The sequence below is a fragment of the Ambystoma mexicanum genome, chromosome 6p (genome assembly GCF_040938575.1).
Source record: "Ambystoma mexicanum isolate Mex_15411 chromosome 6p, UKY_AmexF1_1, whole genome shotgun sequence".
NCBI classification, from domain to species: Eukaryota; Metazoa; Chordata; class Amphibia; order Caudata; family Ambystomatidae; genus Ambystoma; species Ambystoma mexicanum.
This window is the reverse complement of record NC_090935.1, coordinates 1,463,781,884-1,463,807,441: the sequence shown is the minus strand read 5'-3', so window position 1 is coordinate 1,463,807,441 and position 25,558 is coordinate 1,463,781,884. Positions and strand designations below refer to the sequence as shown.

At 46.2% G+C, this 25,558-nt stretch overlaps 1 protein-coding gene across 7 annotated transcripts in view; it reads left to right on the top strand.

The window, feature by feature from the left end:
* The window catches only part of SLC4A4 (solute carrier family 4 member 4), a 1,258,962-nt gene that overhangs the window by 695,615 nt on the left and 537,789 nt on the right, over positions 1-25,558 (top strand). For all 7 annotated transcript variants that reach the window (XM_069626273.1, XM_069626270.1, XM_069626272.1 and 4 more), the window contains exon 4: positions 23,736-23,871. In XM_069626273.1, coding sequence (XP_069482374.1) covers positions 23,736-23,871 — 136 coding nt within the window. The remainder of the gene's footprint in view (positions 1-23,735; positions 23,872-25,558) is intronic.

Genomic DNA, 25,558 nt, shown 5'->3' with positions numbered 1-25,558 from the left:
GGGGGTTCGGGGTCTGTATGGGCGCATGTTTGTGTGTGTGTGCTGAGTTGGGGGTTCGGGGTTTGTGTCTGTATAGGTGCATGTTTGAGAGTGTTCTGATTTGGGTGGTGGGGGGGTTTGGGTCTGTATGGGTGCATGTTTGAGAGTGTGCTGATTTGGGGGGTGGGGGTTCGGGTCTGTATGCGTGCCTGCTTGAGAGTTTGTGTGCGGAGTTGGGGGTTGGGGGTTCGGGTCTGTATGGTGCTTGTTTGAGTGTGTGCTGAGTTGGGGGTGGGGGGTTCGGGTCTGTATGGGTGCATGTTTGAGAGTGTGCTGATTTGTGGGGTGGGGGTTCAGGTCTGTATGGGTGCATGCTTGAGAGTTTGTGTGCTGAGTTGGGGGTGAGGGGCTCGGGTCTGTATGGGTGCATGTTTTAGTGTGTGTGTTGAGTTGGGGGTGGGGGTTCGGGTCTGTATGGGTGCATGTTTGAGAGTGTGCAGATTTGGGGGGTGGGAGTTCGGGTCTGTATGGGTGCATGCTTGAGAGTTTGTGTGCTGAGTTGGGGGTGGGGGGTTCGGGTCTGTATGGTGCATGTTTGAGTGTGTGTGTTGAGTTGGGGGGTTTGGGTCTGTATGGTGCATGTTTGAGTGTGTGTGCTGAGTTGGGGTGGGGGGTTCGGGTCTGTATGGGTGCATGTTTGAGAGTGTGCTGATTTGGGGGGTGGGGGTTCGGGTCTGTATGGGTGCATGTTTGAGAGTGTGCTGATTTGGGGGTGGGGAGTTCGGGTGCATGCTTGAGAGTTTGTGTGCTGAGTTGGGGGGTGGGGGGCTCAGGTCTGTATGGGTGCATGTTTGAGTGTGTGTGCTGAGTTGGGGGTGGTGGGTTTGGGTCTGTATGGGTGCATGTTTGAGAGTGTGCTGATTTGGGGGTGGGGGGTTTGGGTCTGTATGGGTGCATGTTTGAGTGTGTGTGCTGAGTTGGGGGGTGGGGTGTTCGGAGTTGGTGGGTGGGGGGTTCAGGGTCTGTATGGGTGCATGTTTGAGAGTGTGCTGATTTGGGGGGTGGGGGGGTTTGGGTCTGTATGGGTGCATGTTCGAGAGTGTGCTGATTTGGGGGGTGGGGGGTTCGGGTCTGTATGGGTGCATGCTTGAGAGTTTGTGTGCTGAGTTGGGGGTTGGGGGGTTCGGGTCTGTATGGTGCATGTTTGAGTGTGTGTGCTGAGTTGGGGGTGGAGGGTTTGGGTCTGTATGGGTGCATGTTTGAGAGTGTGCTGATTTGGGGGGTGGGGGTTTGGGTCTGTATGCGTGCATGCTTGAGAGTTTGTGTGCTGAGTTGGGGATGGGGGTTCGGGTCTGTATGGGTGCATGTTTGAGAGTGTGCTGATTTGGGAAGTGGGGGTTCGGGTCTGTATGGGTGCATGCTTGAGAGTTTGTGTGCTGAGTTGGGGGGTGGGGGGTTCGGGTCTGTATGGTGCATGTTTGAGTGTGTGTGCTGAGTTGGGGGTGGGGGGTTCGGGTCTGTATGGGTGCATGTTTGAGTGTTTGTGTGCTGAGTTGGGGGTGGGGGGTTTGGGTCTGTATGGGTGCATATTTGAGTGTTTGTGTGCTTAGTTGGGGGGTGGGGGGTTTGGGTCTGTATGGGTGCATGTTTGAGAGTGTGCTGATTTGGGGGGTGGGGGGTCTGGGTCTGTATGGGTGCATGTTTGAGAGTGCTGATTTGGGGGTGGGGGGTTCGGGTCTGTATAGGTGCATGTTTGAGAGTGTGCTGATTTGGGGGGTGGGGGTTCAGGTCTGTATGGGTGCATGTTTGAGAGTGCTGAGTTGGGGGTGGGGGGTTCGGGTCTGTATAGGTGCATGTTTGAGAGTGTGCTGATTTGGGGGGTGGGGGTTCAGGTCTGTATGGGTGCATGTTTGAGAGTGTGCTGATTTGGGGGGTGGGGGTTCGGGTGCATGCTTGAGAGTTTGTGTGCTGAGTTGAGGGTGGGGGGTTCTGGTCTGTATGGGTGCATGTTTGAGTGTGTGTGCTGAGTTGGGGGTGGGGGGTTTGGGTCTGTATGGGTGCATGTTTGAGAGTGTGCTGATTTGGGGGTGGGGGGTTTGGGTCTGTATGGGTGCATGTTTGAGAGTGTGCTGATTTGGGGGGTGGGGGTTTGGGTCTGTATGGGGGCATGCTTGAGAGTTTGTGTGCTGAGTTGGGGGGTGGGGGGTTCGGGTCTGTATGGGTTCATGTTTGAGTGTGTGTGCTGAGTTGGGGGGTGGGGTGTTCGGAGTTGGGGGGTGGGGGTTCGGGGTCTGTATGGGCGCATGTTTGTGTGTGTGTGCTGAGTTGGGGGTTCGGGGTTTGTGTCTGTATAGGTGCATGTTTGAGAGTGTTCTGATTTGGGTGGTGGGGGGGTTTGGGTCTGTATGGGTGCATGTTTGAGAGTGTGCTGATTTGGGGGGTGGGGGTTCGGGTCTGTATGCGTGCCTGCTTGAGAGTTTGTGTGCTGAGTTGGGGGTTGGGGGTTCGGGTCTGTATGGTGCTTGTTTGAGTGTGTGCTGAGTTGGGGGTGGGGGGTTTGGGTCTGTATGGGTGCATGTTTGAGAGTGTGCTGATTTGGGGGGTGGGGGTTTGGGTCTGTATGCGTGCATGCTTGAGAGTTTGTGTGCTGAGTTGGGGGTGGGGGGTTCGGGTCTGTATGGGTGCATGTTTGAGTGTGTGTGTTGAGTTGGGGATGGGGGTTCGGGTCTGTATGGGTGCATGTTTGAGAGTGTGCTGATTTGGGAAGTGGGGGTTCGGGTCTGTATGGGTGCATGCTTGAGAGTTTGTGTGCTGAGTTGGGCGGTGGGGGGTTCGGGTCTGTATGGGTGCATGTTTGAGTGTGTGTGTTGAGTTTCTTCGAGATCGTGCCTGATGGGGGGATGGGCGCCCCTGATGGGGGATGGGCACATCTCTTCATACAAAGCAAACAAAACCAATTGAAGAGGAACTGTATTCACAAGAGAGACTACTTTATTTGCAATAGATTACTATCAAAAGTGGAGCAGGCCAAATTCCTGTTCTACCAAACTCTCTCGTGGGCACAAAGCAAGTTCCGGTGCCATGCTCATTTGATCCTTAGAATTCGAGATTTGGGCTTAGAGGCCAACACAGGTCAGAAGCTAACCAATGCAGCTGGAAATGTCTGCATTATTAGGGATGGCACTTATCAATAACGGTATATAACATAGTAAAACATTCATTCAATAACCACCCATTGTTGCATGTGCATGTTGACGGAATTTGATGCCATTGAGATGTTCCGGATTCAGGGTCCTGAAGGCTGAAGATGTCTGCATCAGTACATGAATCCCAATGCTGTCCCACTTGGTTGTGTGATGGGTGCTGGCAAAGTCAAATGGAAGCCAAACATTTCTACCCTGCCACTCCACATTGCCCAGGCCCATTGGAATGTTAGCTGGGGAGAAATGATTGGTGGGTGTCTGTCTACAGGTCAACAGGTTGGGGGTGGGAGCCATGGGGCATAGTGTTTGGTTCGGGGTGAGGGACAGGGGGCATAGTGTTTGCTTGGGGGGTGAGGGTGCCATGGGGCATAGTGTTTGCTTGAGGCGTGGGGGCCATGGGGCATAGTGTTTGGTTGGGGGTGGTAGCCATGGGGCATAGTGTTTGGTTGGGGGTGAGGGGGCCATGGGCATAGTGTTTGGTTGGGGGTGGGAGCCATGGGGCATAGTGTTTGGTTGGGGGCGAGGGTCAGGGGGCATAGTGTTTGATTGGGGGCGAGGGGGCCATGGGGCATAGTGTTTGGTTGGGGGTGAGGGGGCCATGGGGCATAGTGTTTGGTTGGGGGTGGGAGCCATGGGGCATAGTATTGCACTGCATGAGTGATCTCAATAATAAATCTAAAACACGCACAGTTAGGAGATGTACAGCCTTTGCTTTTTGAGGAAACCTGACTCAACGAAGGCCATACTCCTCTTGGGCAACCCAAACAGCAAACTATAGCAGTCCAAAATAACGGAATGTCCAATCAAGGGTCAATGAAATATATATAATTTAATTAAACAGACGATTTACAATAACTAAATAGAAATAAATTATAACAATGGAAAATGTGTAATAAAAATCGTTACCCCTCAAAAACATATTCTTTTTCCATGTGTTTAATACAAATTGGGGGTTGAAAAAGCCCCCTGCCACGTCCCGCCTACCGCCCCACCCCCATTTACTTTTCGGCCCACTATAGCCCTCATTTAAGGTACTTTCGGCCTTCTGTCAAAATCAGTTGTGCACCCCTGGGTTAGAGTTAATGCGGCAGGAGGTCTTGTGGGTTCACTGCATGGGTCAGTAACGCCCCAGTCATCATCAGCCATTTACATGTGGTGCCTTCTCTAAGTACGCCCAGCTCACCTTGCAGAATAGGCTAAACGCACAAGAAACACCCATGCATGTTTTATTAGCCTACACACCGATGCCGGGGGCGTGTTTTGTGGGGGGGAGGGGGCTGGTCCTGCAAACTCTTTTATTAGGTTGGTGGTTTCATCGGCTTTGCTAGGTAGAATGACTTCACCTGTTCTTAGTACAAAACACATGTATTTACTGCAGGTGACCAGGCTCGGACTGGCCTATAGGGCAATAGGCACAAGGCCAAACCAAAAACACAAAATGCCGGTGTGGGCCAGTTTTTTGGGTCAAAGTGGGACACTTTTCTGACCAATTTGGACCAGTTTGATGAGTTCATTCACTCTGCGGCTAGTAGTTTTGACCAGTGTTGCTGAATAAATATTCTTTAAAATGCACAATTTGCATCACACGTTATCAAAAAACTCCCCCCTCCTTACTATTCAAACAGTGTCACAAAAGGAATGAATAGCCATTTGCAACGGTGGGCCACTTTTTCATTGGTGCCCGAGACAATGTTATGGCCCTGTCGGACCCTGCAGGTGATTGTGGGTTTTAATGCTGAACGAAAGAGACCATTCCCTGTTTTAAGTGTGGCCATCTGACGAGCTTCTTTTCTGATGCGACTAGGCAAAAAAGCTCTCGTTGCTAGAAGTAAGGCAGAACATTTCACAGGCTGCAATAAAACGTGATGAGGTTTTTGATAAGTTGAGACAAAACCATTTCACACATTGTAGACGTTAGCTTATATAATATTCCATATGAACTAAGCAAAAGTCAGTGATTTAAACATGTTCAAGCCTACTCCTTGGTAATACACACACTTACGAAGCAAACCGTTTTAGCTATGCCAATGTACTCACAGCACTCTAGAAGGGAGCATTGCCAATACTTGTCACTTTCCAGGAGCTTGTGGCAGTCGTGCTGATTAGTACTTTGGAGGGCATGGCCTAGGTGAGACGCTGTGGCTGACAGCTCTTAGCGGCTGGCTAACTCTGCAAGACACGGGCATACGAGCATCAGAAGGGAAATATGTTAAAGCGTGAGCAAGGAGCAGGTGCTGGGGCCTATCCCGCAACAGGCAATGCGAGGGGAATTGGACATCCCCCAAAACATGCATGGGTGCAGGAACTAGATTTGGGGGCTGAGGACAGGGTCAAACTTGGAGGTAATCCCTGTAGGGATCATTTCTTCCTGCTGCAGGATACCCACCAGCTACGCCTCGAGCAGCAGCAAAATGCACACGCATGTGGCAGGTGGAAGCTGCCTCTTCCATGATCCTTCAAGCCGCTCTGCTAAACCGTGTGAATGCTCCTGCGGCCTTTGGAGCCCCCATCTACCCCGCATCTGCGCAAGCTCCTGGAAAAGGCATTTGAACTTCCTTCCCTCGTCTCTTCACCGCTGGAGTTGTGCTATCAAGTGACTGGAGATATGACTGTGTGCTGCTACGCTGCAGGGCCTGGAAATATCAATGTGGCAGATGGACGCAACCTCATTTAGTCTCGCAAACGAGACAGGCGGCAATCACGTGTGCTCTGTTGTGCCGTACAACAGCTTGCTTTTGATGAAAAGATGCATACCCTCTTGTGGTTTGTTGAGAACATTATATGTTTTGATATTGTCCAGGCAGATGTGACATGCCAAGCTCATACTCCCATCTATACAATCCCACCCCCACAATTCAGGGCAAAGATGAGACAGTGAGGAAATCCAAAATCGTGATTTAGTTAAAAGAAGAAGTTATGTCAAACAACTAGGTCTTCAACTTTAGCCTGGAGATCACTGCAATATTGTATGTATCCAAAACAAATACTTAAAACAAAATGTTATTTGCATATATGAATCTCACTATTATAAGTCCACAAAGGCATCCACTTTCAATCATGCAGTCTTCCTCTAAATATTATGGTAATCAAAAGGACACTAGGCATTCTAACATTTCTGCTTAATACTGGCATGTTTATAAACACCACTAATTATTCAATAGAACCATTTCACATAATGCTAGTATGATTAAAACATTTGATTTTCTCCAGCATCAAGGTAAGTATGGTCGCAGAGGAAAGGAAAAATAAGAATCAAAATACCTTTACACTCCACCGACCCCCCAATGCAAATGTGCGATAGTGAATGTATTAACTCTATAGAGGCCACTTGACATATAGTCACTGACCAGCTACCATCGGACTATGTATTAAGCCATGTACATGGAAAAGGAGGCTTGCTTGCATTGGCTTATGAAAGTTCGAATTCACAGGTAATGTTTTTTGAGAAGCTATATGTTCTGTTCTGATCTCACATGTTTACTCCATTCTCTGAATGTGTAGGGTGGCTCTCTATAGGCATGTGTAGGCCGCTTTCATTGAACCTGGATTTGCTCTTCTTGTTTATGGTGTGTGGGGTGTGTGTGGCTTTCCGTTAATTTGAATGTGTTCCTTTAATTGTAGGCATGCACAGTTTTAAAAGGGCCTGCATGTAATGCTTTCAGTCTCTTTATATTTATGGGCTGGAGAGGTGCTATTCTCCATCGACGGATACTTAGTTGAAGACCCCCTTCACACTCATATTATACCTGATTCTGCCTGTGCATCGAAGGCATGGGAATGCAGAGGATTGCACTTCGCACATTTCTTACTCAATAGAAATAATTCTTTCAGTAGCAATTTCATTGCACAAACATCCAATCTTTAACTATGGTCTACACTGCTGGCATAAAATGCAGGATATCTCTTAGACAATAGTGATGTATGACTTCACTATGATCGAACTGACCCAACATCGGTTTCAAGCACACATTTTATTCACAAAAAATACTTCACTTTACAAAGGCAATCCCACTTTAAAGTGGCATGCAAATGTCCGTCAGACTTGAATATAATTTTTCAATAAAATATCAATTAGGCCTTTAAGAATAATAGCTCACTTTTTTATTTGATATAAATGAGAAGCACAGAACATTGGGATATTAGCACCTGTGTCTCTGTTTTCAAATTTGGCCACCACCTGCATTCCCAGTCCTTTTATCTTCGCAGATTTTACCCAGATCAAATTGGACAATATGGGGATTTGTAGGGGTTTCTATTAATTTACATTTAAATATGTAACTTCTGATTTTGTGAGAACCAGTGAGGAACTCAGACTGCCTGATATTTCAAAAGCAAATCCTAGGTTCAGGTGGTTTATTGAAAATCAATCTCCATGGATTGCTCACTCTCTCCTTGCTGGACTGGCCGCCTTCCCTCAATGGACATGTTTTCCCTCTGGCTATAATTAGTCTTTGTGCTCTCCAATGTCTAGTTTGTTGCCCTTCTTAATCTTCCTCACCCATTATTTCATAATAATCTCGCCTAGTGTGTATGCCATGCTTAGCACTGCCTACTCCACCCAGCATTGTCACAGAGGTGTCGTTTCCCAGCCACAAAAATGGGTGGTAAAACGAAATACATAATTTCATTTTTCATATACATTTGGTTGTGGACAAGCCAACTTAATGGCATTGATATTTTAAGATTCTGCATGTCTAGGTGAACATTTAGAGAGTTTAATGAATATTATGCGACAAAATGTGACCATTGTAAATGTTTTTACCATTTTCTGGCAATTCAAAACATAGTGACCCCCATTTTATTTTACATAATCGGATTTATACAATCTTTGGCTACACAATATCAAAATCCAAGATCAATGGGAACTTCGTTTAAAATACACTAATTAATTTTGTGATTACACATTTTAATGTTCAGTATCCTTCATGTTAAATGGAATAGATGTTCAATCGTGCAATTGCAGTTGTTCTCCAATGGGGAGAGGGCAGTGATAATTCCTCTTCATGTTCTGATTATCTAAAGCAACATTTTCTGGCTGTGAATATTATCCATAACCTTGCCTAATTAATTTAAAAGCAGATGTCTGTGTGTGTGCGGGCATCTCATTGACAGTCACCTTTTTTCTGACCTTTCAGGGCTCCTATGGGGTCCACTTGCTTTTTGCTGTTGCAAATTGCCAGCGGACTCCATAGGAATATCCACCATTTGCACCAGTATGAAAATTCCTGCCGGCAAATGCTGGAGTATTTGTATGGCATAGAGGAAGGAAGTGGCAGAAACATAAGTCCTGTTTCGCCCCTCTTCTCTTCTATATAAATTCATGAAAATGGGACATGATGGCAATCTACCGCGTAAAAGCTTTGCACAAGGCTTTTACACTGTTGATTAACATCACGGTTCATTTCCGCAGCGCTCAAAAAATGAGCTACAAAGTGTTTCTGTTACCTGTTTAGTATGCACAGCAGATGAGAAATGATACTTTTAAATGAGGTTTCAGTTTGACCTTATGAAATAGCATCTCTATTCAGTGAAATTAGATTTTTCATAATAAAGCAATAGTGCATACATATTTTTACCATTTTGCTTTACACTCGAAATAAAGCCAGTCACTTAAAACATATGTAGTTTTCTATACGTAAAGTTGCATTAGGTCCTGCATTTTCTTATCATTTCATTAAACTCAAAATGACGAAGACAGTCTTTTCAATCCTGACAGCAAGTAAGAGGCAGACATTTCCAATAAATGAAAATCTATGCATATCTCTTCTCTTGGTCTGCCAGGAAGGTCTTTCACATTACACTTTCTGTTAGGCCCCTCTTGATACGTTTTCCCTAAATAGAATTCCTGTTTAAACACGATTCAATCCCAAAATGTCATCAGCAGTAATAAGACAACAAGGGAACAGATGTTTTCGTACTGTGATGTATTGAATTCCCAATAACCACAATTACCAGCATTTTCTTCTGCTCTGCTAAGCTAGCCTTTAGTTATTGTTGAAAAAGTATAGTTTGCATATGTACGCCTAGTTCACTCTTGTATTTGATAAGCATACTGCTACCAAAACCTCAAGGAACATAATTAAAAACAATAGAGGAGTTTGATCAGAGAATGTACCAGATGAACAACTATACCATAGAGAGGGAAGAGAACTGAATAGCAGCACCATGTTTTGCAATTTGAATAATATATTTGGCTTATCCTGTAACCACAGAATTTTGTAGCCCTTGCCTTCTGTTTAATATCTGGCCTAGACCAAAACATAATTATGGTTATCATAAATTGGAAACTCCTCAGTGAAGGATATGAACAATACGGTCAGTAGTGGCTGATATAATGTGCTATTTATAGAGGGCCTTACTGCCATTGTACATGATTCGAACCGCTTTAGGTTCTGACGGTGTTTGGCAGGTCTTGGCCTGAACATGCATGATAGAAAGTACCCATTTTCATTAGTTTGTAGGAGTTCAAAAGTTGGTAAAAATTATGCCAATGGAAAACAATGGGAAAATAATGGGACAATTCATACAAGCCAGATGCAGTTATAAGTTAAAGCTAGGTAAGTATCCCACAAATGCAGCAAAAGAAGCAACCAACCCCAATGGAACACCAGAGGAGACCGCCTTGAAAACTTCAGTTCCAGGTTTGAGACCCAGCCAGAGAAGGGTGGAAGCAAAGCAGGATTCCAGCCAATTTAAATCATTGACGTAGTGGGAGCAAGCCAGTGGCAGTGGTGGATGGGAGGTGATAGTGTTTCTCCATGATGGTTTGGATTGTTTGTTGGCCCAATGTGGGCCGGGTAGTGCTCCAGTGTGGCAGGCTCGTGACCCGACAGTGGCAGTGGTGGGTGGAAGTTGTCAGCGTGTTTGTTGTGATGGTTGTGGTTTTTTGTAATGTTGGTGTGGTGCCGCTACCTGTGTGTTAGTTACGCCTAGTTGTTATGATCATATGTCAGGGTTACTCAGGATACTCAGGTAAGCCGCAGCTCTTATTCAAGTTACTTTAATCAGCTTCAATGTTAATCAGATCAGATCAGGTACATCAAGGAGATGGGGAAGTACAGAGTGGAGCCCACTGGCTCCCACTACCCAGGCTGCATCTTCCTACTGCCCTGGGTGGAATCGTTGTGCAGTCTTTCCATCGAAAATATTTTCATCGAATCATTATCCATCGAAATTCATTAATCGAAATGCTTTTCCAACGAAAAGCATATTCATTGAATGAATTTCGATGGATTTTCAACTCAAACATACCTTTAAAATGAATGTATGTTTGGGTTGGAAATTCAATGGGTTGAGGAAAGGGTTTATTTTTTAAAATGGGGTTTTAAAATGGGGTTTGGGGGGTTGGGGGGTTAGGAGGGAGGACCCCTGGGGGTTGAGGGGGTATGGGGAGGACCCCCCAAGAACAATGAATACCACAGGTTACAGCGAGCTGTCCAGTGTTACAATTATACATTTCAGCAGTGGACAGCTCCCTGTAACGTTATACCGTTAAGCATGCTTCATCGAATTTCCATGCAAAAATTGTAAAATGTTTATATAACAAAACCTTATTCTATTAAAGGGTTTCGATGCATAAACACTTTGCACTTTATGTATGGCAGTTAGATGGAACATTTTTCGTTGGATAACTTGATGCATTTTATGTTCGATGGTAAATCTCCGGTGGAAAGACTAGTAACCGTGGAATCACCTTCACACTCAACATTCCAGTCACTCTCCTAACATTCCATTCATGACATCATGCCTAGTATTCACACCCCATGCATTCAGGTACCAGGGACAAGGCAGGAAAGTCAGTGACAACATACCTCCTTCCGTTACACCACAGACAAGCACACTTCGCAACCAGACGGCCCCGCTCACACAAAGTCACAACAAAGTGTAGTCAGCCAAAAGCTAATCCAACTGGGTGTCCATTATGTGCTTGAGCATGGCTACATGAATCATGCCTTCAAATGAGTTTTTCTTGAGGCCATTCACCAACCGTGCATGTTTTTCAAGAAATCATTCATCAGAGACACCGACTAGACACTGTCTTTCTTTTTGAGCTCATCAAAGTTCCTTGGAAATTGGGTGGGGGTCTTAACAAATCTCAGAGTGAGAGCTGTTTTCATATTTTCAAACTTCTCTCGCTCCGTCTCGTTCAACTGCAGAAAATCACTGCATGCAATTAGGGCAAGATGCGAAAGAAGAGATGCAGACTGACTGCCTCACACCCATTCATCTATTAAAAAATATACTTGCCTTGCAACTGCATCCGGTTCTTAGGGAGATTGGGGTAAAGGGAAACCTAAGACAAATCCCAGAACTCTTGTTACTTCTACTCTGAGCAAAATCTAACTCCAACTTTGTAAGTTCGATATGGTGTTCCCTGCCCCTCTCTTTCCCTCTCTAAACCAGCTTTCTTTCCAACCTTTTCTGCCCCCTTTCTGACTTGATAATCTTTAAATTTAGCTTTGACTTTTCCTTGCTCAATTGTCTAGCCCTTCCTCATTGGTACTCCCTCTCAGTGCAGTGTCTGAGAGGGCTGAAGGTTCTACAGAAGCAGACACACTAGTGGGAGACCAAGGTTCTATGTTCATTCTTTCACCGTTTTGTTTCACTGCACTTTTTGCTGCAAAGATTTTGCAGAAGAAAATCATTGATTTTTTTATTTTTATATGGGGGATCCCCCCAAACCCTAATCCCCTATTATTTATCCCTATAAACCACCCCACCCTGCCCCTTGTGCCCTCCCCATATCATATTTTTTGATGTTTTTTCAGCAATAAAATGGCAAAAAATGCTGGGAAAAAAAAACAGGGTGAATGAGCGTCGTACTGAAACCAAAGGCTATACTTCCAGCCTCAGCAGCAATATGTTCAGTGTGAGCCTGATACTGTGTGACCTCTAGCATTACAATTAGCTGTCAACTTTTCAGCATTCATTATGTTCAAGGGTCCCATTGGTAAAGAATTGCATCTTTACACGGGTACAATTCATTTATCCAATAAACAAGAAAACTCGCACAAGGTAAGCAAAAGAAGTAATTGCCTAAGAGATAGCTAACTAAAACGAACAGTAACTAACTTCTTACCTTCAAAGAATAACATTCTGAAAAGAATATTAAATCTTAAAACATAGTTAGCAACCCATACTAGAAAAATGTAAGTTACCAAACATACAAACAATAAACCTACTGGCAAGTGTAACAGTTTATGTTCACAGTAACCTACAGAACTGCCAGGTAAATGGTGTTGCACAAATAATAATATACACACAAGTCAAGTAAATTAGTGTTTTTTTGTTATGGATAGCTAACCACACTGAAAATAAAATCGATAACCACCATAGAACCTAGTTGGAGGTAAGTCTTACCTTATCAGGAATTTACAGAAAAGGAAGGCAAGTTAAAACAATTTAGGATAATAACATACACACGAGCAAGTAAACCGTGTTTACATTTAGAAGTAACTTGCAAGAAATAAGTAATGTATTGTTCTTTTAGTGTCCTGCTGTGTAGAGTTTGGTGGTAGCATTTTTAGCCCCTAATGGGAGGTCACTGAGTCCTACCCCTGAACATCCAACGGCTGCCCACCAGGTGTCAGGGAGCTTTTTCCACAGCCTTCTGGTGAGGGGTGTGAAACTATCAATCCCAACGGAAAAAAGAGGGTTCAAACTAAATGTTAGACCAAATTCTCTTATCGGTAACAGCGGCAGAGCAATCCGACTCCACCCAAGAAACGGGAAGACGTTTCTACGTTAAGTGAAGCAGTGAGTTAGAGATCAGTCCACCAGCTTTTTTATTGGTAGACTCGTCGAGCCGTGCATTTGCATCTCCACATATTACCAGACATGGCGATTTTAAAGCTACTTTCTCAACTAAATCAACAAACGTTTTTGATGTTTGACGTGTTTTCAGCTGTGGAGATGGTATTAAATATGACAGGTCTTACTTACCTTTCCCTTCCAGTACATGGTACAAAATAAAACATACCCGAAGGAGAGCCTTTGGAAGAAACGTACTGATCTAACAGTTAGAATTGCGAGATCCTGAACTTGGCCAGGGTTTACAGCTAATTGAAGTAAGCAAGAGGTAGAGCAGGTGCTTTACATCATTGAGAAGCCATGTCTACGCATGCCAAGGCCATTGCCGACAGTAGCCCGGTGTGCATGGGCCCACATGGGCTTACCCTGCCTTTTGTGTGAGCTGATGTGGCATGGAGCAGAACCAGAAGCAATATATTTAACAAGTATTGTCAAAGCCAACAGATTGGGCTTTTGTGTAGCATGGGATAGGCATTATTTACTAGGCATTGGCATAATGGCCGTAAAATCGCAACATCCGAGCTATTACCTGGGCAAATGACAGCAGTACCTGGCAAATGCCTGCTACCTCAAGCCAAAACTGTTGGATTTCTCGTTGTTTGTTTTTAACGGGACCTCCGTTCATAGAAGGTGAAGGCATTTTTATTGCTACACTACATGGGTGTCATTTTTAAGGGGGGACAAGGGTGTTTGTCTCTCCCCTCCCTTGTCCCCCACTTTTGTGGCACTCCATTTTGTTCCATTCATTTGGCAGGGGCCCCTTCCATTTAGATGCCATGTCCCTCCCAACATTGTCAGCAAGGTTACTCCAGTGCTCCAGTGGCATTTGCAGCTGTAACAAACCATTAACTCCCAGCAGACTGCGTAGCAAAGACGGTGACATGCTAACGTTTGATGTTATCTCGCGATAGAAGGAGCAAGCACAGAGAGACTCCAGGAGCATGAGTTTTGGGGGCTAGGGGCAGGTAGTCAGTGGGAATAGCCATAGGGATAAGCATTGCCACGGGCAGTCAGGGGGTGGGTAAATAACTAAACAACACCCAGACGCTACGTGTCCCTCCTCGTATGGCTCCTCCCTCCGCCTACCTGTACACCAATACAATCGTTTTGACTCATAGATGGCGCTTAAGCTGAAGCGCCACATAATAGCTCAAACTAAAAGAGACTAGCGGCTCAAAGAGCAACACTATGCTTGCTCGTTTCCAATTATGAACATGAATACTATGTCCATACAAATCATTCAGATCGTTACACTCTTTAACAGACAAATCCTGGAAAAGATGTAACCCATTAACCTTACACCTTTGAGGGAAAACCTGCCGGGATGTTGATGGCTTTGGAATCCATTTAGGCAGCTTCCCATTGAGTAGTCTCTGGGTTTGCCGTGGCCGAGCAAATGCATTTCAGCCTCCGGGAGCTCAGGGCAAAAGGGTTGGCCCTCCAGGTTTGCACCCCAAATGCATTGACAAGTATCGGGATGTTCCCAAACCACATTGACTCCAACGTTCCTATCCTCAGCCTTTTGAAAATTAAAGACCATAGGCCTGATTTACAAAAGTCTTTTACAATTAAACAATCCCATTGACAACCGCTTTGTAAATCAGGCCTCAGTGTCTGCCAAATAAGTGTACGTATTGCCAGTAAAGTTCTACATGTGTGCCATGAACGTTTGCTGCACTGCACCCTTTCTTTATGCCTCCCTCGCCTCACCTATTCCCCTACCCCCAACGCTTTGAAGCACCGTGGTGTAGCATATAGCCTGCTCAGCTGCAAAACCATAAGATTAAAAAAAGAAACATCCTCCTAGTAATGTACTGCTTGGACAAACTATGGAAATGTGTAATAGCTGCATTGCAGAAACGTGTTCACATGATTCTAATGGCCACTGACACATCAAGTGCCACCTCTGCTGTGTTACCTATCAGGGAAGCGCTGCGCCCAAATGAAGCATATGCCGCTCAATGAAGTAGCTGCCAAAAGGTTTTCGCTACATTGACAATCTCACTTGTAGCTCTGCCCCCTGCACCGCGGAATATTGGGCTAGACAGAAATAACACTGCTGTTATTCTGGATGAACCTTAATATGGCAGCGAGTCTCTGTCAAAGAATAATGGCCCTCCCCACACACGTCTAATATCTCAGGATGCAGCAACTGAAAGCATCACACAGAGGCCCATTCTACCATCCAAGCAGAGCTCCTACAACCTGTAAGAGCAGAATACCAATTGTTTGGTCTTCGTCTGCAAACTTTGTGGGTCCTCTAAGCTTTGTACAGGCTGCTAAGGATTCTTACTTTCGCTTGCTGTCAGATGGACTTCTACTGAAGTCGGCCAGCAGCTGCAACATTAGTCCATATGGGTTAGTAGGGCAGGAGGGCTTTTTAGCAACGCATTTGGTCCTAGGATGTGTTCTCTCACTCTGTGAGCATGCTGGGGAAAATGATGGTGGTTACTGTACTATTGTCCTGGCCATTTTATTCTGTGGCCTTTATTTATCTGTGTGGACCACGGCGGAAGGCCATAGTGGATATTTTGCTCACGTCAGCTGATCTTGAGCCCACAAAGGCATCCTCTCCTTGAGTTTGATCCAGGGTAAAATGTACTGGGGTATGTTAGAATTACCAATCCAGAAGTATTTGGTTATGCCTGAGATTTTATCCCTTCCCAAACCGCTGCATTCCTGTGGACCGGTGTGCAGTGTTATCCGTGACTCTGTGTGAATGTGTACATATAGGACTAACTCCTTATCATGTCCAAACCTGCTTGTTACTGACCTGCAAGCTATGCTGGTGAGATGGATGACTCCTGAGGCCGCTGTGGCATTCTCTACTGACTAGGCCCTGTCCTTCTGTGGAAGTCTCCTACGTCTACTTTACTGTAGACATGTGTCTGGGCTCTTCTGCAGCTTTCCTCTGGCCATCGGCGCTGGGATATCAGTCCCGCGAGTCCTGCTGCTCCCCAGAAACCTTCCTATCCCTTCTGGGCCCACTGGTTACTCCACCTGACCTCTACTCCTTGTGGGGCAGGATGGGTCACCTTCTGCAGCTTCTCTCTACTATTGGGCTTTTTCCTGCCGCCTGCCTGAGCCTTTATTCCCCGCTGGGATGCCTGTGACTCTTGCTGGGCCCTCTTCACTGCTCCTTCGATGCCCGTTGCTGATTCAGTGCCCTCCTCACAATGGGTTAGTCCTTCGGGTATCCGGATGTCTGAGCTTCATCTGTACCTGGGACTTCATTCATACAGACAGGATACTGCAAGCACATACAAGCTAGGCACAATCCTGACTCCTATGCTCCCATATTCACATGCGTTTCCTGTGCCATTTATGCTGCAAGCATCACTTTGAGTAGATGTCCTTGGTCCTTTAACCCCCGTCCATCACTGCTCTCCTGTTCCAGGGTACCACTTTGAGTAGATGTCCTTGGTCCTTTAACCCCCGTCCATCACTGCTCTCCTGTTCCAGGGTACCACTTTGAGTAGATGTCCTTGGTCCTTTAACCCCCGTCCATCACTGCTCTCCTGTTCCAGGGTACCCTGCATGCGGTTGCACTGTGGTTCTTTTGTCCCCTGGATCGCTTCTTTAACATTCATGTGACTGGACGTTACACTCTGCAGCCATCCTTCTCCTGGCCTCTCGTTCTAGAACTGTGGTCCAAATGTTTCCGTGAAGGCCCCCAAGATTCCCTAGCTGGATGGTCATTGCTTCTCCGTCACATGTGGGCTGTACGTGCCCCTTACCTACCTTTCACCTATAACCATATGAGACCTTATGAGTTGAGCCCATTATTTCCTGGTTTAGAGAATGTATTATGTGGAGTGTATTTTGTTGTGTGTGCGCATGGACCTAAGTGTATTTTGTTGTGTGTGCGCATGGACCTAAGTGTATTTTGTTGTGTGTGCGCATGGACCTAAGTGTACCTTGATACTAGCCCACTAATCCACTAATTGTAAAGCCAGACTGCTGTTCTACATTACCATTTAGAGGGTTATTGGCAAACTTTGTGGACACTCCTCTACTTCACTCAGGATAGGTATTCTTACAATCCTCGCCAGAAGACTGTAGACAAACCTCCCTAACACTAACCTGTAAGCCTAGTAGAGTCTATATCCCTCCCCGTACAAAATAAATCTATCGGCAGCTCTCAGGAGTCGCGCATGGACTAACTTTTTACTCCTTATAATATTAATAATGAAGAACATAAGCGTTTTGTACTGGCACATGGAATACGAATATGTATAAGGACTAATGCCAAAGGACATCTGTCAGCCCTTCATAAAAGCAATGTAACTATAATCTGATAGCTCTGGGATGGCTGTTCTACCTGACGGTAGACCTGTTCCCTGCCAAAAGCCTGAGTCAAAGGCTGGCTGCTGACGCATAGACACATTGATTCTTCTCCAGTGATAACAGACACAACAGCAATGGCTCCTGTGACAGGACCAAGGGTCCCTGAGATATCCCGACATCTGGTCTTTCATCTGTACTACCTACATCAGTTTTCACTTGGAAGATGGGATTCTTAGGGCTGATCCTATGTGAATGAGCCAAGCGATGCAGTACAGTCGTGGATGTCTTGCGCATGCGCATAGCAGTGCAGCTTATACCATTCCTCACAATTCTGCCTCCAGAGCAGGTAGGCAACGTGGCTACGGTAGGAGGCCTATGTACCGGCCACTCACGCTAGGAGAGGTAGGAGGCATGCCGATCGTGTAGTACTTCGTGCATTCGACACATGCCCTGCGTGTGAAGGGAGGCACCTGGAGCCACCGGTGAGCGTGCCAAATAAACAACTCTTTTACCGCTGCCAGGCCAGAACCCTTACCCGTTTGTGCCTGCCGTATGATTTCTGGCAAATCATGGAGAATCACTGTATTCCGTTCGCTGCAGCAGGGAGCTATGGATAGTGTTCACCAACACACTAGTATGGGTGTTAGGGTGGGTTTCCCGGAGCAACAGCCCATCCCAGTCCATCTTCAATGATTTTGTTTATTGTTTTCCCTGTTTGCCTTTTCAACAACCATTTCGATTTCTGACCTTATCGACTCCATGCTGCTGGCCCATGCCCTAATTATGACATCTATGTAAAGAGGTGAAGGTGTTAGAAAAGATCAGAGCAGCTGTGTGGATAGCAAAATGTTGGGCATTGACGGGATGTGACGCAGTGTAGTGGCAGGTGGTTCCCCATCAAGCTCCCTGATTTTCCTAAAGGCTGCCACCTCCTCACCCTCAAAACTGTGCCTTATAACTCGCCCAGCACACAGCCCACTGAACCCAGTACACTTAGATGCCGAAAGATCATCTCTGCACACTCTTTCATAGGTCAGAATTCCCAGGTCCCGTACATCCAGTGCTGCCGAGATGGTGAGCGTGAAAGAGTACTAGTGTGTGACCCGCAGGCCTGCCCCCCAAAACCTCCGTCAGTGATAGAATCGTGATGAACCTATGGAGCGGCCAAAGACACAAAATACCAAAATGCATCTTCCTAGCCTTTGGCAGGCCTTTGGACAGACCCTGTGATGGTCATCTTTTGATCGCCTACTCGCCCACTGTTGACTCCTTTTCCATGAGACTTTTTTGTTCATAGTGAGTTCTTCTGGCCTTTGTTGGGTGCCGGTCGTATAGTTCGAGCCATTGTGCCATTTCATGTCATTGTTGACAATCCCCTCCCATAAATATGATTCCCGATTCTTTTACCAGTACTAACTAAAATCCATCGGCAGCAGCCACTGTGCAACCTCTCAGGAGTCGATAAAACTAGAAAGGTACCCTTACTGTTGTAGCTGTAACCACAGAGGTTCAGGAAGAGCAGGTCAAAACAGTTGTTTGGCCTGATATCCTGGGCTGTTGAGAAAAGAAGTGAGTTGCTAAATTCTAGCAATCCCAGAAAGAATCAGCCGCTCAATGAATCTTTACCACCCACTCGGGAGGTTAATTCTAAACATCTTCAAAGAAACAATACAACATTTAAACCAAAAATTGATAAGAAATGTATTTGAAAAAAACATCGATACATTTTAAAACAGGTTATAAACAAATAGTACAGACAGGTTTCATCTATTCAAAACATAATAAAACAACTCAAAACGAATGATGCTTCAGATTCAGTTCAATAACAGAAACAAAGTATAGATGCATGTGCAATTTAGTGAAAAATTCATTGCATCATGAGTCCGCCTTATTTGGTACAATAGTTCCTCGTTAGTGGGGCTAAAGTTTTTTGATGAGAAAGTCAATGAGTTATGCAGGGTCTTTCGATGCAAGATATCTGATCAATTGCCTATGGAGCGGCCAAAGACACAAAATACCAAAATGCATCTTCCTAGCCTTTGGCAGGCCTTTGGACAGACCCTGTGATGGTCATCTTTTGATCGCCTACTCGCCCACTGTTGACTCCTTTTCCATGAGACCTTTTTGTTCATAGTGAGTTCTTCTGGCCTTTGTTGGGTGCCGGTCGTATAGTTCGAGCCATTGTGCCATTTCCTGTCATTGTTGACAATCCCCTCCCATAAATATGATTCCCGATTCTTTTACCAGTACTAACTAAAATCCATCGGCAGCAGCCGCTGTGCAACCTCTCAGGAGTCGCGCATGGAACTTACTTTTACTCCTTATAGTATTAATAATGAAGAACATAAGCATTTTGCACTGGCACATGGAATATGCATATTTATAAGGAATAATGCCAAAGGACATCTGCCAGCCCTATATAAGTGCAATGTAACTATAATCTGATAGCTTTGGGATGGATGTTCTACCTGATGGTAGACCTATTCCCTGCCAAAAGCCTGTATCAAAGGCTGGCTCCTTGTCACCGAGTTATTTATATCTGTATTTCATTGATTCCTTGATTTGTATATATGCTATGTGTAACCTAACCTGAGAATCTTCTTGTAACCTTCTGCGCCCTGATACCCCCGGGTCTGGCGCTCAATATAAATAAATAAACAAACAAACTTTTGTGTCCCATCCATTTCTGAGCGTGTGCTCTATTGAGGGATCAGGCTCTCGGGAACTCCATGGAGAAGCTGCTGGGACAGAGGACTGCAGTGAATTCCTCCTGTCCTTGGCTTGTCATCACAAGGACTGCGTTTACGTTTGGACTTAGACATAGTGTAGTATGTTTCCCAGGTTCGCTCTAATGCTTTTTTTCGCATATAAGTTCATGTAGATATTTTACTGTTTCTTTTCAATGGATCCATCATTTCTTTAGACTATGGTGACAAAATGACCAAGTCCTTGACAAAAATGTGCCTAAAGAAAATCAACGGATGTCACAAGTGGGAGGCACTCTTCACTTTCTTTTAAATTCCCTACTAGAGCACCTTGTGGAGCTGCAAACTAGCTCTTGTCAGAATGAGCCATGCTCGCATTCTTGTGGCAGAGGGACTAGGCACCCAAAGCAATGGCAGTCACTTCTCCATAAGGCCTATCCCTTGACAAATTCAGTGAGGAAAATGGGCTCTCCCTGTACACTAGGTTCAAATAGCCCAGCATCCTGTTTTGTTAACAAGCTGGACTCATTCGGAAATCGTATAGCCCCTACAAGGACGGTTAGCAATGCTCTTGCTGGCAGTGCAGTTTCAAACCCCATCACGATTACATTAGTGATTATCCAGAACGGCATGTTGATACAAGATGTCTTGTCATTGTTGGTGGAGCTTTGTGGCTTTTAAGAAACATTTCAGGAGCCTCCCTTAAGTAAGTGAACCTTTTTAGGATAGGCAGAGTTACAATTATAATGTCTGAAAGTTTCCCAAACTACCGACCTAATTTCCCCAGCTAATTTCCTGGGGAGCAATGGGTTCTACTGCATTGGATTTCAGGAGCGCGTCATTGCTCCTGGTTTATAGTACCACGGCCCCAGTGGAGAACATGACTTAGTTGCAGACCTTGCATGAGGATTGCACAGAAGCAGATCTTCCGGACATGGCCAATAGCCCCATAACTACAAAGTTAGCCAGATTTCATATGTGCAAAAATAAAGGAAATCTTAGGGCTTGACATGCATAAGTGTACTACACAAACACACACACACACACGCATGTGCATACAGGCGCACACACATAGACACACACACAGGGGTGCGCACGCACATACACACTATCACACTATTAGTAGCATCTTTTGATATCCTCCAGTAGTACCTTGATATAATGTACTGCACCTGGCATTATTAACAGCATGGTGTCACCTGAAGAAGTACCATGCTATCATTGGTAGTATCCTGATGATGTTGCCAACCTTCTATTACAGTGAGAAATAATCTGATGTGTTTGGCATCACTGTGGAATATAACTTTTTGCTTTGATGTCGTGTGCAAAATTGTAGGTGCCTTGACCTCAATCGCTTATATTGGCAGCACCTTGCAGTATAGACTGGCAACCAAGTGCTTTTGCCAGAAGCTAGGTCCCTCAAGCATCTCTGCATGTCACTCATCAAGATGCCACTACTTTGAAACCAAGGGAAGCATCATGGTGTTATTGACACCACCTTGACCTACTGAAAAGTTATACGATATTATTAGGTGCATTATGTTCAATAAGGATCACTTTGTAGTGACTGGTAACACCTTCACATTTTGACTATTACCGCAATGTCAATCCCTTCCCTGAGGTGAACAACAGCTGTAAATTGAGCAGCAGCAGCTCACCACTACGACTTGGCCCCATGACGATGTTCTTTTCCTAGGATGGCAACCGGCATAAAATCAGGGCCTATATCATCAGACGAAGGCTCCTTGATATGAAGAAGCCACCTTTGGCACAGGAACCAACACTATGCTCAGTGTTGACCACGCCACATGCATGCACTTTCCCACACTTATTCAGAAACATCTGCCTTACAGAAGGACATCACCCCCACACACACCAATCAATACACACCAGCCCCTCATTCACAACCACTTACCGCAAGCAACCTCTCTTACCTGTACACAGCACACACCCCAGGGCCATTTCCCCATTGAAACAAGCATAGAGATTATCCATGCAGAGATCGATCCACAAAGAAACCCGCACACACATTCCATGTGCGTAGAGAACATACAAGGCCCCAACACAGAACTTTCTAACACAGGCAACCAAAACCACACCTGCACACATATCCCGGAGCATACATAATTCCTGTAGTGCCGATGTGCAAACATAATGCATTTTTCGCAATACAAGCAACACTCTTGGGCTCAGGTTCATGGAAGTTATTGTAGTGGAAATGTTACTCCACCCTATAAGATCATCTCTCCTAGAGTTGCATAGGGGTCCAAGTCCACACAATAGACCTGAAACCCATAGGAGGGCGCAAAGGGTGTGTTTGGATAGAATTTGGATTTGGGGACTATGGGTGGTTTTCGGCTGTATGTACAGGGGGAAGATGAGTACTTGAAGTGTGTGGGACGGACATTTGTGTCAGGAGTGTAGGAAAGTTCATATCATCAGGAGTTTGTGTGAAACACCGTAGTAGGTTTTAGGACACCTGGGAACAGGAGCGGTCATTGAAGTCTTATGGTGCCATGAATAGGCATTGGACATTTAGGGGAATCACACAATCTATGGAGGGTGCATGAGTACCGCTGTTTGTAGAGGACCCAGAGGGACCGTGGAGGAGTGTGTGGATGGTACGCGCAGGGCAAGGATGTCTGATTTTGTGTACGATGTAATCATTGTTGTCTGTACCAATGCCAATGGGGTTGGTAAAGCCACCGGTGGTGTTGGCTTTGATGATGTTGTTGGTGGTGTAATCTTTTCTGCAAACATGCACTTTAGAAGTTGATTAACCCTTCAGCTGGTTTTTGTAATTAATGTGTAATGTTTGTGTAGTGTGTCTGTGAATGTGTGTGCTTACAAATAGTAACCAAATGCTCTTCACGTTTCAGAAAAGGTATGACAGAATGTAAGAGCATCATTATGTAACGCCCACTTTCATTTGTAAAAGTGAAATAGTAACCTCGTTCCCTTTTTTCTCTCATTCCTGCCCTTAACCGGAATCTCCTGACTTCATTTTTAGTATGAGGCTCTCAGTGTCACCGGGGTGTGTTTGCTTATTTTTTTCATATAAATATTATAGCAAATACTGACATAAAGCATGTTTGCATGTGTTATAACCGCAGTTGTGCTTTCGTTTAAATGACCATTATTGGACTCTGGCTTGTTTTTCAGGTTCACTAGTGCCTGACTAAACATATTCAGGCGCAGTCTTCATGCAAGGAATAGACAAACTTGTGTTAAACATTCCCTTAATTGCAAGGAACCTGGGAGGTTACAGGTGAATTGGGAGCCAATAAAAAACAAGTGCACGTTTAGTTTGCAAGAGAAGAGGTGGAGAGGAGGAGAGGAGGAGATGAGGGAGTGGGAGGGGGAGGGGGCATGGCTGGGATGTGCTAGCCTCTGTATATGCCCAGTGCCAGTGTGGCTCAAACTGGTTTTCTGCTGTATAAAGAAAGAGTTGCAAGCCAGGACTGGGCAGAGTGCTAAAGGTCCCCCCGCAAAGTGCTATAGGCGCTAGCTTGCAGCAGTCTCCTTGCTCTCCCTGGGGTTGGTGGGCGCTGGACCGCAGCCTCAGAGCCCCTCTCGCATCCCAAGTGCCCCTGCTTGTCGCTGGGAGCTGCCGGGGGGGAGAGTAGGATGTCCTATGAGAAAGAGTGCCTGGAGAACATGCTGAATGGTTACGCGGAGAGCGGCAGGGTGCTGAGCCGCACTTCGCTGGTCATCAATCAGGCCGTTAACCGCAGTATTTTCACCTCCACAGTCTCTCCGGCCGCCGAGCGCATCCGCTTCATCCTGGGAGAGGAAGATGACAGCCCGGCCCCCCCGCAGCTCTTCACGGAACTGGACGAGCTCCTGGCCGTCGACGGGCAGGAGATGGAGTGGAAGGAGACAGCCAGGTGAGACTCTGCACGCGGCCACCTGCTGCCAACTCGTCAGTACATATCCGATTGTCACAGTAGGCTGCCTCTTTCCCCTTCCCCTTCTGTGCCTTGCCGTAGCTGAGTGACTGTTGCCATTCCCCTGCCCCGGTGCTTGGTGTAGAGCGGCCCCAGGCATGGGCTGCTTGCTAGAAGTGCGGGCACTGCTGCGTGCCCCCACGCGTAACCCACTGAAGGTGCTGCCGCAGGCCCCAGAGGCGCACAGCTCGACAGCAACTTCGATGTAACGTGCACGCAAAGAGTGTCGCCACTTGCTGCATTCCTTTGGTTTCCATTGCTCCAGTCCTCGGAGAACCGCCAGAATATAATGCTGGCCCTCTGCATCTTAATGGCACGGGTGCCACTTCAGAACACACGTGGCGTTCAGTTCAGAATGCCCACCCAGTTCCTCTGTTCTCTTCTGGGGGGGGGGGGGCGAAAACCCTTTGACTGCCGGGGCCGGCAGTGTTTCCCTGTGCAAACTGGGAAGTGGGAAACCGAGATGCACTCTACACACACACGACCCAAGGGCATCATTGGTGGTGTACACAAGAGAGCGCACCTGTGTGCGGGCTCCCTAGACAAGCCGGGAGAGAACCAACCCGCGCGGCCGCGAGAGGCCCCCCCCTCCTCGCTCCGCTGCCCTAGTTTACTGCCCTCATGTCATCAGCGCGGAATCCTTCTGCATGCGCAGTGAACTGCATGCAATTATGCCGACCAGTTCCCTAATGAACTGCGCCGGCCCCCTGCATTCACCCACACAGCACATTTGCATTCGGACACCAGGCACGTGTATTTGGACAGGAGACACATGGGTATCTGGACAGAGCTCGAGTAGGGGAGGAGAATCTGTACATTCTCTGGGAACATTCATTCACATGAAAAGTAAGCCCTTGTGACGTTGCCCATCGAGGGAACGCGCCCGTCCGGTGCTTTACTTGTATGCTTCTTCCTGTAGAATGACTCTGCAGTCCGCTTGCCCCCGGCCCTCGGCGCTGGGCTGCTGGCAGAAGCGGCTCATTAAAAGACTGAAACAAAAACCTCAAATGAAGGCCCGGTTTCTCACCGGGAACCCCCACTTTAACTGTATCACAGGAGTTGAGTTGGTGAAGATTTAATGATATGCCAGGCATTGGCAGAACGGACTCCCAGCGACGAGGGCGCTTCTGCCCCTTGTTCTGTTCTGTTAGTGGAGGGAGTTTGCTCTGGACACTTGTGATCCCATTCACAGTAAGAGGTTCAAAGTGGTCTACTTAGTTTGCTCAAATACTTTATCATTTAAAATGTCACCTCCTTTACTAGAAAGTGCATTGTGTATTGCATCAGCGAATGCCAATTATCTATTCGACTTTTGCAGTACACAACTACAGGGTTTTTTGTAAAGTTGATGTCATAATAATATTAATAATTTCAAATTTTTGTATAGCAATTGAGGCGGGACACCCCCCCCCCCACCCCCCACCCCCCACTTCTAGTGCTTTAAACATAGGTAATGGTATTCCACAGTTTCATGGCACTCACTGCTCGGCCTCTGCGGGATGAAGAGCATAGAAGGCTCAGATGGCGTGAAGCATTTGGCGGAGGCTTTCTTAGGACGGGCTGCATATGTTTTCCCTTAGTGCCTGAGTGTCTGCTGGATTCTGCTGCTGGCCACTCCATCAGAGGA